Below are 16,945 nucleotides of genomic sequence, written 5' to 3' on the forward strand. Positions count from 1 at the left end.
ACTGGGAACCACGCTCAGGTCTTCTGCAAGAGACCTCTTAACCACTGAACTATGTTTCCAACTCATAAAAATATTTGTGTATTTGTTTGTGTACTCTGAGTCATAATTTCAATGGTTGCCTTTTCTTATTTCTTATTTTGTACTGAAGTAAGAATGGTGGTAAAAGCTGGGAAGGTTAACACTGGGAAGAGCAACATGAAGGCAGATGCAGAGGAGAATGGGATGACTTTGATGTGAGAATGTATGCATGACATGGATTTAGATCTACTGGGCTAAGACTGAGATCTTCTCAGTAGCAAGGGTTGAAAAGGTACACGGTCTGAGAGTGAAGAGAGGAATAATGGGAAGACATTTCTGAGAAATGCCAGGTAGGTAGGATTGATGAATTCCATGATTTAGAAGTTTGAAAAAGCACCAGTTTTATGTGAATAAAACATTATACTAATTTCTAAATGGAACCAAATATGAACTAAATTGTTTTGGGTTCTGTTCTTTAAAAAAGTCTAAAGCTTTTGCATTTAAGAGCTGGTAGACAAACCATATAGGCAATGATAAATGGTCTCTTAGCATCATCTCAAACATGACTGAGACTATTCTATTTAATTATGTCCTCCAAGGCTCCCAGTGTCAGTCTGTGTCCTTTCAAATTGTAAAGGTTCTATGCCTATCAAAGAGAAATTCATTAAGTATTACACACCTAATAATGTAAGAGGTGGGAGCTAACCATTTTATCTTAAACAAACAAACAAAACAAACAAAAACCTCTTTTCCTTGGGCTAGAGAGACTCAGCAGTTACAAGTTGTCTGCCCTTCCTGAGATCTGGAGTTCAGTTTCCAGCCCTTCCTGTGACTCTCCATCTAAGGGATCTGAGATGTCCTCTTCTGGACACCCTGGGTGTTGCACTTATGTGTACATGCCTCCACATACACATGCTAAACTGTAGAAATAAAATCTTTGAAGGAGAAAAATAGCTTTTGTCCACTTGGGAAAATGTTTTTCTTTTACACAACCCCCTTTATTTTAGTGCTCCTTTATCTTATCTTATCTTATCTTCCATTAGTTTGCTTATTCTCTTCCACTTTCTAATAAAATACAGTCAAAGCAAAACAAATGTTTGAATAAAGTTTTTCTCATTCCACAGAATTAAGAAAGCACTAAACTTAGTGTTTTCCTTTCCTATGAGATACAATTTCTGTTTATTATCTCTTCTAATAACATTATAGTCATTGCATGAAATAGCTCTCTTGAAAAAAGCACAGAGAGAATATGTAAATAAATCACCTGTTCCTTTTGCTTGTGCAAATAATCAGACTGAACTTTTCACTACTGTGTGAGAACAAAACACTGCTGTGTATGAAAACATGAACTTTAGAGCAGTAATATAAAAAAAACAAAAACTACAAAACAGATCACTCCACAGTCTGTGTCTCAGACTGTACAAAGTATCACTTATAGTTTGAGTTTTATGTCTGTTACAACTACCTTGGCAATATAAGTTGGGGTGTCCTGTTTTCTGAGAATAAAAATATTATACATATTCATTGATTCTGATTTTATGTATAAAGTTGTGATTAAGTACCGACAAATAAATATTGAACATCTACTGTGCCTTAGGGAAAAAAAACTGAATAGGTGTTATATAGGTGGGAAAGCCAAGCAACACATAGATAACACATGCAGGAATGTGAAATGAATATAATAGTTTTGAGACTGGCATTTTCAATGAGCTATGGGGCTGATTGTAAGTAACAAAGTTCTCTTTAGAGCTCCTCATGGTGGTCACTACATATTGATTACCTAGCTGATGGTGCCTATTGATTACCTAGCTCATGGAATTCCTAAGAAGCTTTTGTCTGAAATAGTTTCACTAAATAGTAATCTTTTGTGTTCAGTAACTGAGTTCTTCCATTTTGTGGAATCAAATACTTTAAATGTAAATTTTTATGAAGCATTACTGTGTGTATATGATGTGAGTGTGTGTGTGTGAAAGAGAGAGAGACAGAGACAGAGAGAGTAAATCATGCCACAATGCATGTGTTGAAGTCAGAGGACAACTCCGTGGAGCCAGTTTTATTTTTCCACCCTTACGTGGATTGTCATCAGGCTTGCGTGGCAAGAACCTTTACCTATTGAGCTGTCTCACCAGCCTTAACTTTCACATATTTTAAAATCACTATGACTCTACAGTGGTTTCAAAATTATTCTTTTCTTTTTTCCAAAATTACTTTATACTGTAAAAACATAACTCTTTCAAAGAGCACAAATCCACTCCAAGCTTAAATGAATGTTATTTTAAAAGAATATCTAAAGACTAAACTTAATCCTTATTCTTAAGTGCGTATTAGTCTAGCTAAGTTATGCTACAGAGTTATAGTTAAACCAGGAACCTGCCCATCTGATTAGAGTGCATCAAACTGCTATGGGCAGTACTCTTGTCACTCCCAAGCCGACTGCCCTACATAACATATCACATATATATATATATATATATATATATATATATAAATATATATATATATTTTTTTTGTATTGTTTTTAAAAAAAGAAAAGAAAAGATGGACATGGTAGTACAAGCCTTTAATCCCAGCATTTGCGAGGCAGAAGCAGGTGGATCCCTTGATTTCAAGGCTATCCTGGTCTACAGAGCAGGGTCCAGGGCAGTCAAGGCAAAATGCAGAGAAACCCTATCTTGAAAAACCAAAAAGAGAAAATTTACTAAATCTTTTATGTGTATTTCTTTTTAGCTATTTTCTTTAGTGTCATTAAAAATATTCTGAGGGCAGTCAACTGTAACATGAAGGGGGCCTGCTTGTTGGGAGTTTCTGTCCTACCCAGTATCCACAGCTGTTTAGCCCCAAAGAAAATCATACAGAGATCACTATAAGTTATAAAGATGATTGGCCTATTAGGTCAGGCTACTTATTTGCTCTTATAGCTTATATTAACCCATTATTCTGATCTATGCTAGCCATGTGGCTCAGTACCTTTTTCAGTGGGGCAGATCACATCCTGATGCTTCAGTGGTCTAGGCAGGAGTAGGAGGAATCAGCTTCCTCCTTCCCAGAATTCTCCTGTTCTCCTTGCATCATTTCTACTTCCTGTTTGGTTTTCCCACCTATACTTCCTGCCTGGCCAATCAGCGTTTATTTAAAACATGATTGACAGAATACAGACAATTCTCCTACACCAGTCAACCTTAGCTTATTTTAGCTACTCTATAGCTAATTTACACCCCAGGGACTTTTAAGGAGAAAATATATTTTTTCTGCTTCAACTTAATTAAATCAATCCAATTAGTTCTTTCATTCAACAAATATTTATTAAGCACCTACAATATGCCAGGCACTGTGCTGGGTGCTGGGGGATACAACTGTGAACAAGATAGACACAGTCCCTGCCCTCAAGGAGCTGACAGTCTAGTAGTTTATAGACAAGTACACAGGCAATTACAATGCAGTATGGTGAGTGCCAAATGGGTAAGAAACATTAAGAATGGCATGTAAGTCAGCATCATAGGCAGGGCTGGTGGATAATCATGGAAATATTCCCAGTGCAAATAAAATTCAATTCGAGTGCTGAAGGATGAGTGACAGTCAAGGTAAAGACAGAGAAGAGCTACAGACCAAAGAAATGGTAGATGCAGTATTCTGTGTGCTGTGCAAGTCCATTTGCTGGCTGAGAAGATGGGTGGGAGTAAGAGAAGAAGACATCAGGGAGGGCTCAGATTTGAAAAGGAACCATTTGCTCAATAACAGAGAAGTAGCCTTTCTTGAGGGACAGTGTGTACTTGTGTTATAAGGATTACATAGTTGTGACACACAGATATTGAAAGGGGATTGTGAGGGTTAAAGGGAAGAAAACCAGTCCTTCATATTTCTGCCAGAGCTCCCATGGTGTCACAGCCTGTGCTCTCTCTCGGCCACCTTGCTACACAAGCCCTGTACACAGGCCTGCCCAAAGAGTGGCTTTGTGTCTGCTCTCCCATAGGCTCTTTACCATACCTCCACCTGTGAAAACTCAACTCATCCTTCAAGGCCACACTTCAGGAATTAACTAACTTGTGCTTTCGGCAAATATCCCTCAGTCGGTGATTTTTATCTATATCATTGAACTCATTCATCATTTGAAATGAAACAGACTTTTTGAACCATAAATGTTTTGCTTTCTTAAAAATAAATATGGTTTAATTTTGTTCATAATTTTGGGGTAAAAATAAGGATTGAGTTTTTCAGTTGTGTTCTACCCCAAACAGTTTTCAGCGCCTTCAAAGAACTCAAATGGAAGTATAGGAATGAGGGTGAAAGTCCAAGAGACACAAAAGTCAATGCAGCAAAAGAGAGTCAAGTAAAATTTCCACACAGGTGTGTTGGTGTCAAAACAGCTGTCCATTCCCATACTCGAAGACTCCATCTCTGAAAACTTAATCTATTAACAACTGAGGCCAACATCTGTAAAAGAAGGAAAGCATACTATGCAGAAATAATAAAGACAGCCTACATTTGTTTATATGGTCTGTTCTTCGACTTCTACATCCCTCATGCAGTTCTTCGAGTTTCTCAAATAACTTGTATGATTATAGGGAAAAATTTAAGTTCTGTAGATATATACTGTAAGAAAGATGTTTTATTCTTTTGGGCGGGTACAAAAACCACAATTTTGTACACACAACAGGATTTTAAATTATAATGATAACATGAGTGACCTGTAGTCTTTTTCTAATTCTATATTGCCGATGAATGACTTCATGTCAACATTTTCTTCACCTATTTTCTTTTTGTTCCTGACAGACAAACACAATCTATGAACCAACAGTGTGACAGAGTGAAGGTTACGGGAAACAAGGTGACCAACAACTTTTACATTAAAAAAAGTCTCTAAAGTTTGTTACAGTGATGACATTTATATCAATTATTGCAATGTACTGTTCCCTAAGATGGTTAGAAAAAAGAATTGTGTTGTCCTCTACTGGATTTACTTCAGTTAAAAAGCAAGCATGTTTCAGTATTGTTTTATTTCCAAAGTAACTGTAAATACTTTCTTTAAATTTTGTTGTTTTTTTTCCCACAGGATTTACATGTTTATTGTTTTCTTATCACATTTTAGTGACTGCATGTCTCAGCTGCAGATTATTCCATCGACTACATGGGTGTTGTGGAGACACAGGCTAGCAGGTTCCTTGACCTCTATTAACTGTTGAACCCCTTCCTGTGGTGACCAAGGCCTTTCTGAGAAAGAACTTCACAGTATGATGCTCTAACTGGCCAGTCTGATTAGTGCGCTCAAGTGAAATTCGTTGCTGTTAATACAACCATCCCAGACACCCCCTACTCCCCCCAAAAAAAACTAAATTGTGAGTTTTCCTGATATAAAACCCGAGTCTGAATTTTCGTGCTGAGCTCATGCACTGGTTCTGTCCGACACTCAGAACGTCCTTCCTGCTCTCAGTCAAAGGATGTGTTAAACCAGGAACCACGCTGGACCCGTCTCTCCGGGCTGCATTTCCATCAGTCACCAACACAGTTTAATTAAGGCACTCAATAATTTTTTTGGTTTTTATGGTAGGTCCGATGCAATGACAGCCAATCCCGAGCTTTGTCTAATTGCAGTTCCTGTGTGTACGGCCTTGGGGCAGTCGGGGGTCAGCACACGGCCGTTTTCTCCCACACTCCCAGTGATGGATAACCTGGCTTTGTTTCTTATGGCTTCGGAAAAAGTCAGCTGGGTTGCATGAAAAGGAAACAGAGAGGATGCCAGGTGTTATGATATTTCTCTTGCTTCAATAAAACGTGGCACATCAAACACCAAAATATCGATAATTAGACATCTGCATTTTTTTCCATGTGCTTTTTGGTCAAGTTGTTTATAAGGGAAAGAAAATTTCAGATACAATAGGGGATGAATTAATTGGCCTAGAGTTTTAGGACCTATATATTTAAAAACTGTTTGAAAGATCACAAAATCTGGAATTTTTGAGCCAACCTGGGTAGAAGAAACCTTTTCACTTGGTCTCTACTACCGAGTACTTCCAAAGAAGCTTCAGAGGTCTCTTCTGTTTTACGGGTATTCTATAAACCATAGTATTTTCTTGCTAGATGTTTTTCTGGTGCAAGGAATGGTTTTGTAATTCACAACAAATTGCTAAACCATAAATACACAAATTTCCCGTTTTCCTTGCACAGACCTATCTACACACTTGCATTCATTCCCATGAGTCACAGAAAGGACTCAGAACAGCACAGCTAGTGACATATAGTTCACTGTATGCCTGTTAGGAGTCAAGGTTCATTTGTAAGATTTAGGCTTTAAGGAGGTGCATATTTGACAATGCACAGGATGGAATGGGGTCTTCTGGTGGCCCATCTCTGAATACTCATTGAATCTTTATTTCCTGTCTTCCCAGGTAGCAGAAAATAACACTCTGTAGAGGAGATGTTGGCTCTGTGATCATGTAAATCTGACTATTGTTTACTGTTTACAGACTCCAAATACTTCATAGCCAAATAAATCCTAGAGTTAATAAAAGGAAAATAAGACAAAGCTTTGTGGTGACCAAGATGGGACCTCCACTTTCTTGCAACTCACAATGTATTTATTTATTGAGAACTAAATTTTATTTAATTCCTTAGGAAATTACATTCTCGTGTTTGATATGCTCTGGAAATTTAATGTTTGACTGATTTATGTGAATGAAATTCATTGTTTTACTAAAAGCTGTTGGAGTAAAAATGTTTGAAATCATTCACCCTGATGATAACAAAAAGATGAAGTCAAATAGTGTGTAGTGATTTAACTGTGATTAAAATAAAAGGTGAATATAACAGTAGTCAAAATGACTGAAGTAAGAAATGAATGCCTATTTCCATGATGAGGACTTAGGATAGGACTTTATAGAAACATCAAAAGCATTCGTATTTAGATACATAGATCTATCTAATTTGGCAAATAATAAGGTTTTTAGGGAAATAACACTCTTTCTTGGTTAACTTCTATTAGTCCCTTAAAATCAAAATTTGATTTTTTAAAAGCTACATGTATTACTAATTGTGTGTGTGTGTGCATGAACTCATGCCGCAACATGTGTGTGGAGGTCAGAAAATAACTTGCAGGAGTTGGTTCTCTTTCTTTCATCATGCAGGTCCTGGGGACTGAGCTTAGGTCATCAGCTTTGTCCCACGGGCTTTGACACTCTAAATCATCCTGGTGACCCCAAACTTCAGCTTTTATTTCCTACCTGAATAGTCACTCAGTAAATATTTGTCCAGTGGATGAATATTCAGACATGGGAGGATACTTTTCTTTGTATGGAAAGGGAAAAGGATAAAATTCCAAATAAATTTTACTTTGCTGAGAGTTGAATTGAGGTGGGTTAGGAGGTGGGGAAGATCTGGGAAAATGGGGGAGAAAAAACATGATCAAAATACTTTGTATGAAAGAACTTATTTTTTAAAAAATAAAATTATAAAAAACCCTGAAGAACTACACACCGAAGGATGTGCTGAGTATAAATTGTATCAAATAAAATAATAAGTGAACATATTGCACATTTTTAAAATTGTAAGGAAACTAAAATTTAGTATATCAGCAAGGAAGCTAGAAATAGAGAAATTTAGCTTCATAAGAACATGAGAAAGAGTGGACGTATAAGCCCAACACTCAGGAGGCAGAAGCATGGCTCCTTGAATTTAATGCCAGCCTGGTCTGCAGGGTGAGTTCCAGGACAGCCAGGGATACACAGAGAAAGCCTGTCTCAAAAAAAAAAAAATCCTCAAAAGACAAACATTTGAAATGACCCGTTCTTCAAGGCCCTCATGGCCACGCCAGAGTCTTGCCTGGGAACTCAGAAGTAGACTGCACTTCCAAGTAATCTTGCTTTGAAAAGGGAAACTCCTGTGAGATTCCTAGAGAGTGGTCATAACAAAAAAAAAATGAACAAAACAGTATTGTTTGCATCAAGAGATGTAGCAAAAAAAGCATTTTATTTAAGAAATATAAGCCAGGATAAGGGATTGGAGTTGCTGTAAAACTTTCTAATGCAATCTTTTCTTTCACGGTTAGGTGTTTTTAGTGAAGAGCCAACAAACGGAGTGGTAACTTGGGACTGGTAAGTATAATGAAAAATGATAGTTTGTTTTCTTTTTTTTTAAAAAAAAATAAATAAAAAGAAAAAAGAAAAAAAACACATAGAATGTATTGTAAGCTGCCTAGAGGGGAAAAATAAGAACCAATTAGTGGATGCCTAGCTGTTTGGAACATAGTAACTTTTAGAGGGGCTATTTTGGAGCTTAGATTGAATTAATTCAGATGCTGAAGAAAATAGAATATAAGACTGTGAATTCAAATAAATAAACATTTGTGTGTATGGTGTGTGTATGTGTGTGTCCACAGAGGCTAGAAAAGGGTATCAGAACCTTTGAAGCTGGGGCCATAGGTGTCTGGGAGCCACCTGATGTAGGTGCTGGGAACTGAGTGTTGGCCCTCTACTAGTGTGCTAGCCCTCCAAACATCTGAGCATCACTCTGGCCCCTAGCCACATTTCTAAGTAGATCTTATATGTATAAAGTTTCTAGAGTTTGATTTCGGAGGTTCCAGATGGCATCTAAATTAACAACCATTAATTATGTCAGCAGAACCCCCTTTTTTTCTTTTTTTCTTCAAGATAGAGTATCTGTTCACAGCCAAGACTAGCTTAAAATGTACAGGAATCCACTTGTCTCAGAGTTTCAAATGTTAGGATTCTAGCCATGAGTAGCTATGTCAGTCACTACAAAGTTTTTAAGAGGGAAAAACGTATCAGTTTGACAGTAAAATAAAAATAGTTTACTCTCAAGTCTTTGCTGCAGGTACAAATTATTTTTGCTTACTCTGAATGTTACTGTTTTTAAAGCAAAAAATTTACATAACTGTGAGTGCTTGGTCTGTATTCAAAATGTATTTTTTAAAAGGTCAAATTTAGCTTTAAAGGAGGTAACATTTGATGAACTTCAGTGACAGGCTTCAACTAAAAGAACATTATGATGTAAAAGTTCTAACCTGGGAATGCTTAACTCGTTTCTTTAGTAATTTACCAGACTTTTGCAATAAATGCATTCACTGGTATTTTTTAAAAAAATTTTGAATATTGCTTTTCCATCTTGGATTTGTCAAATGAATGGAATGAATAAGAAACTCACTTTTAGTAACACAAGAAGTAAGATGCATTATGAATTCATTCCAAATAACCCAGGCGAGAAAATGCTCCTCCATCTGGAAAATTTCTCTTCAACTCAGCAAATATTAAGATAAAAGCATTTTCTTAATGGCCATCAACCTTGACACAGTCTCAGTTTATTTCCATGAATTTTCAAGTAATTTCTCTCAAAGGACCTAACCATATATGAAGATAAGCTCAATGTGCTTTATTGGAGTGAACTGAGGACTTAGCTTTTACAATTTTCAGAAAATTGAGAACAAATCAGCTGAAGCTGTCACTATGCATGTGTGTTCAACCTCAGGTTTCTAGAAGGTGGGGAGGACCTGTCTTGATCGCCAGAGTGGCTTCTTTCTTTCCTTTCAGAAAGTAGCACACAATTCAGAAGTTTCTATGTCATTAAATATCAAATCAACCATGTTTTCTGGTACAACTTCAGATATACATATTACTATATATATTTTTTTGTCTTGACTTTCAGCTGCCTCAAGTATGTCTCTTGAAGAGTCAAAGACTGATTTATTATGCAATCTAAACAAAAGCTGATTCATTAAGCAATTATGTATGATTTTAGAAAATGATTTTGTCAGAGTTTTGGTTTCAGAAGAGCAATACTAAATCCATTAGGGTCTTATTTTAAAACCACCTTTGATCATTAGAGGAAAAAAGTGGATGTTTAGATTCTGAAAAAGTTAACTTCCATCTGTACTTCCTGGAATGCATATCATTTTTATTGTGACACGAGGACAGTATATAAGTGTGGCTATGTGGCTTTTAAAAAAGAAACCAAAGGGGAAAAAATGGGAAAAATGTATAATGTATAACTCACTGACATATTTCATTTTTCTCTAACTTATATGTGTGTGTATATGTTATCTATATATATGTATATATATCTGTATGCATATATATATATGTGTGCGTGTGTGTGTATCTGACATTTTGGATGGAGAAATGGAGAAGTGTTGGATTGTTTAGAATGCTTTGGTGATAAGTGAAATTGTATAAGTTGAATCTCATTTAATAAATGTGTATCATAACCAAAATGAACAAACAATAGGGATTAATGCATTTAAGTATAGAAATATGACTGGCCAATGGAAGACATGTTAGATTAGGAACAAAATTCATGCAGTCCTTACGATGGGGATCCTTTATATGTATGTATTTTTTGTTTAAAAAAAAACATTGTAACCTCATCAAAACTAGGCAACTCCTTAGGATTTATTTTTAATCAATTAAAATATGTTTTGTTCTTATTTTCTTATCATTTATGAATTGTCATAGAAATTTGGCTGGTTTCTGCTTAGGAAAGCTCAGATGGAATTTAATTTTCCTCTGATTTTGGGGAAATTATGCTGTTTCCATCAATTTGTGGAACAATTCTAATTTGTTTTCATGTTTCTGACCATTACAATGCAGATATCTATTGGCAACATAAAGTTCAAACAGAACATCTGCAGCCAACAAAAACAGAACCACTGTGCACTGAAAATGTCAAAAATAGAAAGCTCTAATTAAAAGCAAGCAATACCACCACTGGACAAGACAGGTCACAACACTGCATTCACAGGATGCAGCCCCCACTCACTGGCGTAGGCCCTAAGTCCTACCCCTAAATTTTAATACTTTCGGTTCCATATACGTTGTAACCTTCTCTATAGGTTGCTAAATTGTGGGTATTCTGCGAGGAAGTTGGGTTAAAAGTCTGTGCACTCTTTGCCACCTTCATTCTCTTCGCCTCTGCCCTGGACTTGTAACAGAACTCTATCAAAGCCACCAGCATTGCCAAGCCCAAGCCGCCAACCAGAATGTAGAAGACGCCTGCTACGTTGCTCAGGCTCAAGGCACTCGTCTTGTCCTAGGGAGGATAAAGAGACTCCAGTTAACTATGGGAATGTCACACCGAAAAGGTAAAAGAACACATACATTCAAAGTAGCCTATTAAAGGAAATGCTTAATTGTACTGGGAACTATTTCAGGTTAAGTCACTGATGCAGGTAAATAGACGTAAACATAAAGCTTATAGCTCTTGGGAGAAGAAAATTATGATAATTACCAAAAATTAATATAATTACATTCAATAAAATCCAAACATTTTATCATTACTAAATATGTAAAGAAAATCACTATACTAAACCATGTATGAGCATTCATATATTTACATAGGAGGCCGAAGAGGTCTTATTTAGACTTTGAGAACGTGATGCTCAGAATATGTGGAAGAAAATCTTTGGGCTTTACATCCTTTAAACACAATTTTTAGTGTTTAATACTACTCTTGGATAGTTATCATGCCACATTCTTAATTAGAGAACTAAGGGTGTTTAGACTATCAGTGTCACATTGTTAACTTATTAAGTCTGTGTAAGTCATAAGGCATTACGGCATGCATCATTTATTATTCCAGTGTGTTCGTAGGGAGAACCTCATGAGCAATTTTGAATTTTCTATACTACTTAACAATATTATATGCAATATAGTGTTGTATATACAACATATAAAATACAAATAAATACATACTATTTAGCAATATGTATAATTTTATGTATTTTAAAGTTTTTATTTTAATTTGATGTTTATTTTTGAAATAGGGTCTTATGTAGCCTAGGTTAGCTCACTATAGAGCTAAGGGTAGCTTTGACTCCTGACTGACTGTCTCTACCTCTGAAGTTCTGCATTTACAGGTTTATGTCACTACTTATGGCTTTTTGAAGATAATTTTCAATAAAATACATCCAAATTGAAAAACAAACTATGTATGGTCATATTTATAAATGCTTTTACTGATCGAAAATTATAATCCCATTGACACTTAAAATGCTTAATAGTCAGTATTTTAGGCATATTATAGTTCAGAACCTCATTGTGCGTATATATATATATATATATATATATATATATATATATATATCTTATTTTTATATCTGGGAATAGTCAAATAGATGACTAAAAGATATTAAGTTGTGATAGTAACTTAAAAATGCCATAGATTATTAATATATTTATAATATAACACTATTTCAAAAAATTTAGTAAGACACCCCGAAAGGTGTTTTGTGGCCACCATCTATCCCACAACACCTTACATGCAAAATTTATTTAAGTTCTCCAGTAGTTATATAAGAAGAGTATTTAATTCAAGCGATACATTTATATATTTATATCTCTCTCCTTATATATGTATTTGTATGCTTAGTCATGTTATTTTAAGGTTACATGGTTTTAATTATTGTATATGTCTTATTTTACAGCAGGACACAAGGTGGCAGTTTCATTATATGGCCAAAGCTTGTCTCATTTCACTCTGTTTCAAAGGCAGACAAAAATGATTAACTGTGTGTAAGGTTTGAAAGATGACCTATGAAACTGACATAGTTCCCTAAAATTAATAAAAACTCAGCAAATGTTACTTGTTTCAATATCTTAGAATAAACAGTAGCTCCTTTTCTTTCTAAAATGCTATATTGAAAAAGTTTAAAGAAAAAAATTTAAAAAATCTTCAATAGGAGCAATAGGAGCAAACACATGTATATATACACACACACACACATATATGTTACTGGATGCTGGGATTAAAGGTATGTGCCACTATTCCCCAGCCTGTCTTAGATATATTCTATTAGTATGTGTAGGTATGCTGAATCACTGATAAACGTGATCTTTTTTCCAATTAGAATAAACATATAACTTTGCACTCTGCAAATTCAGCCTATACATTTCTGCATTGCTCTGTAAAGAATACATGAGTAGGAACTGTAGAATGGTCAGTGGTTAAGAGCACTGTCTGTTTTTCCATAGAATGTGGTTTCCATTTCTAGCACCCACACAACGGCTAACGACTGTCTGTAACTCCAGTTCCAGAGTATCAATGACATCTTTTGGTCTCTAAGAATGCAGGAACAGATATACAACCAAAACACCCATCCACATAAACATAAATAAATCTTTAAAAATAAATTCAAGAGCAAAAGATCTTAAGACTTGTAAGATACAGTGTCAATATTGATTTTTTGAAATAATCTTTATTGAGATCTGGAAGCTCATTTTATTGATTTGTCAGACCATAAATGTGACTGGCCTCTTTGAACTAAGGCAGAATGCTTGGCATTGTGGTGCCATGACCCTGAATTTTATTTAATATATTTACCTTTTTTTTTTCTGGATAGCTGCTGATCAATTTCTCATTTCCTGTTTTGGAAATCAACTTTTAAAATATACATTTTATGGTTTTCTTTTCCAAAACACAAAGCTAATTGACAAAGATTAGTGATAAATAAGTTTGAAACTAATATAATTTTGTAGTAATGTATACATAATAGTTAATATTATCTGTTATAATATATACGATAGCTCTGTTATTATATATAATAGTTACTATATAAGGGTTAATCTTAGTTTATTTTAATCTTTACTACTGAGGAGCAGTTTATTTCTTTTGACAGCATCTGTGCTGAAATTTATGTCATTAAGTTCGAATTTAGGCAATGGCAAGCTGGACAGAAAAGTTCAGTGCTTAAGGCTTCATATGTTTGGACAATCGATCCCAGTTACTGTTTGTTTTACACACAAGAAGAGTCCCCAAACTGCAATGACTGACCTTGCTTCCCGAGTCCTTGGGTCCACATTCACCTTTATCGTACCACCATTTGTTTTTCAGCTTGTCTAAGACGCCTGCCTCACTGAGTTTCAAAACGGCAAGGTTTACAGGAGTTCTTCACGTGGAAAATAACATAAATAACATTATATATGTTATTTTATGTTATTCAAGTAAAACTACATTAGAATCGCATGGCAAAGTGACAGAGCAAAGGCCACAGTAGATTGTATGTCTTGAACTGTAGGCCCAGGTTTAGGATCAGACATAAAACTGGGGCCTGCTCCATCGCTTTATGTAACAGGCACATACTGCTAAGGAGGATTTTTAAATAAAAATATATGCAATTACTGTGAATCCAAAACTATTGGCTCATTGAGCTTCAAAATGAGTTGTAATTTCCCCCCATACACATGGCAAGCAATTGGAATCCAGAACCGTCTTATTTTCTCCATCAAAATCAATAGAGATAACATCAAGTTAAGTAGAAGCTACAGCCATTCACTATGATTTAGCTAGTGAGACTACTTACTTTCTATGAATATGTGGATGGTATCTATCAATAAATTGACTCCATAGTAAGTTCATACAAGGAGAATGGTGTCTCCAGTATTATTGGCCAAGGACAGGTTTAGGTAGTAGAAGGTCCTTACAAGATATGCAAATTGCTGGTTTACAGTATGAGGCTACACTTGCAGTTTTCCTTCTGAATTGCAGCATTGACCTTAAATGACATCACCATAAGCAATCATCTGCCTTGAGTCTACCATATTAACATAACTAAAGTTTATAGTTTTAAGTGACTACAATTTTAAATTATTACAAATAAGCTAGTGATGTTTTATAACAGATTTCTCTCCCATCTTCAATTCCCTTGATGTTAAATATATAGAATATCTTAGAGAGGAAGACTTCAGCTCTCCCTCAACACTGGTAGTTGGAAAAAAAATAAAAGGATTCTCCTAGTTTTTCCTTCTAATGAGATAAGAGTAAAGTAGGCAGAATTGATGGGCAGTAGTAATTCTCAGGTCTTCTCTTGCCAAGTATTAGTGGCTGGTGGTTTTTGATTCTCTCTGCTGGAGATGGTCTGATTTTATCTGGACATCTTTAAAGATGTCACTGCCTTACCATTCTGGTGTCTTGTGCTTCACATCTAAGAAATGCTGAACACATTTGATAAAATACAGCATGCCATTTACTTCCTTACTAGAAGATTAATTCTATTTACTCAGTATAAGCCTGAGCAGTGTACTTATATTCACGATGATGGTAGCTGTCCTGGTTAGTAGTTTGTCAACTTGACACAGCTAGAATTTTTTGGGAAGAGGAACTATAAAAGAGAAAATCTGCCTCTATCAGATTGCCTGCAGGCAAGTTTATAGGGCATTTTATTGAATTCATACTAAGGTATTATTAACCTTTAGACCTCAATGAACTTAGTCTCTTGGTGTAAACCTTGCATGTGTTTGGAACACAACTTCTCATTCATATTTGTGAATACTATAATAATACATACTAAAAGAACAAAGTTTGTTTTCAGGAAAAATAAAGTTAGATACATACTTATTATGAGAGCACAAGTGCTTACTTGGGTCTGTGATATCTCAGATGTGTGACACGGACCCAGTTGTTAAATTTCTCATTTAAAAAGCCATAATGATTAATTAATTAAGCCATAGTGATTTTTGTTGTGTAGATTTCCCGACCCACACATATTTGTATTTTCTTTGTTTTCCTCTGGATAATCTTTCTTGCAGCCTAAAATAGAACTGGTATTTATATTTGTAGAAAAATAATCCATGAAGCATTGTTATATGTTTTAAGGGTATGATTATAAAATCTTCAAACAGAAATTTTTCTGATTATAACACATACATTTTAAGTTTTCTGGCGTTATTTCAGCACATTTTCTGACATTTCTAATTTCTACAAAGGAATACTTTTGTCTCCAAACATAAATATATTTATGTGTTTATGAAAACTATGAGAAAATTCTAGGGAAGTTGGAGTCAAACATATAAAATGAATTTATTTATTACTTTTTAATCTAATGCCATAATATAAATGTGATTTGCTCAACCAGAGTCATTTAAGAGTTAATCTCTCAATGTGATTTCACTGTGGTGGCAGGTTCTTTAAGAGGTCTGTGTGGTCATAGGGGTTTGAGTCTGTAAATGGAGGCTTTGAGGGGTTGGATTGTCCTCATAAAAGCAGGCTGTTACTAAGAGAGCAGCCCTAATATCTCCATATTCTCTCCTCTACTATTTGGTCTCTCCTGGTTTGGTACTCACCCTTTCCACCTCTTATTCTTTTATACCCTCCTCTGTTATATGATGTCATCTGCCATTGTATTCAGAACCTTGCCCATTCCTTTTGGACGTTGTGCTTTCTTTATCAATTACTTAAGATCAAACACTATGTTATAGCATCAGAGAGAGGATTAAGAGAGATGGTATCTGAAATCATGGCAAAATATTTATTCCACAAATATTTTGTGATCTTGTGAGAAAATGTACAATTCATTCAGGAACCTGAAGATAGGATAGAAGTAGGATGTCTTTTCTTCTTGTTAAGGGATGGGAAGCATTCTTCTGCTTTTCTAGATTAAGTAATATCTATGCTTTTAAAGGTATAATTTAAAGTTTTAATTATGTTTTTAGGGGTTGAAGGTAGATTCTCAGTCACAATTAGAAATGGAAAAAATGATGAGGCAGAAATTATGGTATGTATGAAATGAAGACAAAGATGAGTTAATATTACCTTGTAGTCTTATTGTTTCCTGACTCATCCCTTAATGGAAGCAAAATAATTATGTAAACCACATAATGAAGAAAGCTGTCTGGTTGGAATGCTAGACAAATCAAGGTGGAGTCAAGTTATTGATATTAATTGGAAATTTTGTAGAAGCTTGGTCATTCATTAATGTAGAAAACAAGTTAGCTTTGCCTTTTCTCCCCTTTTTACTCAACACTACACCATTCTTTTTCTTTGTTCTGCTTTGTTTTTTGAGACACGGTTTTGTTTTAGTTTTAGAGCCTGTCCTGGACCTAGCTCTTGTAGTTCAGGCTGGCCTCGAACTCATAGAGATCTGCCTGCCTCTGGCTCCCAAGTGCTGGGTTTAAAGGTGTGGGCCACCACCGCCCAGTTTACTACATCATTC

The 16,945-nt window shown here is 35.3% G+C and overlaps 1 protein-coding gene across 10 annotated transcripts in view; it reads right to left on the minus strand.

Moving 5' to 3' along the window:
* Window positions 1-3,306: 3,306 nt before the first annotated feature.
* The window catches only part of Gria4 (glutamate ionotropic receptor AMPA type subunit 4), a 359,432-nt gene continuing 345,793 nt past the window's right edge, over window positions 3,307-16,945 (minus strand). For 2 of the 10 annotated variants that reach the window (XM_041657390.1, XM_041657388.1), the window contains exons 16-17: window positions 10,842-11,049; window positions 3,307-5,719 (exon numbers count right to left, since the gene is read on the minus strand). In XM_041657390.1, the coding sequence (XP_041513324.1) occupies window positions 5,598-5,719; window positions 10,842-11,049 (330 nt within the window). In that variant the 3' untranslated portion in view covers window positions 3,307-5,597. Of the gene's footprint in view, window positions 5,720-10,801; window positions 11,050-13,788; window positions 13,904-16,945 lie in introns of those variants that run through there. The other 8 variants (XM_041657392.1, XM_041657389.1, XM_041657394.1 and 5 more) reach the window with 8 other exon arrangements.

Source organism: Microtus oregoni, unplaced genomic scaffold (genome assembly GCF_018167655.1).
Source record: "Microtus oregoni isolate MIOR12 unplaced genomic scaffold, Mior012 000008F_ref0000371, whole genome shotgun sequence".
Taxonomy (NCBI): Eukaryota; Metazoa; Chordata; class Mammalia; order Rodentia; family Cricetidae; genus Microtus; species Microtus oregoni.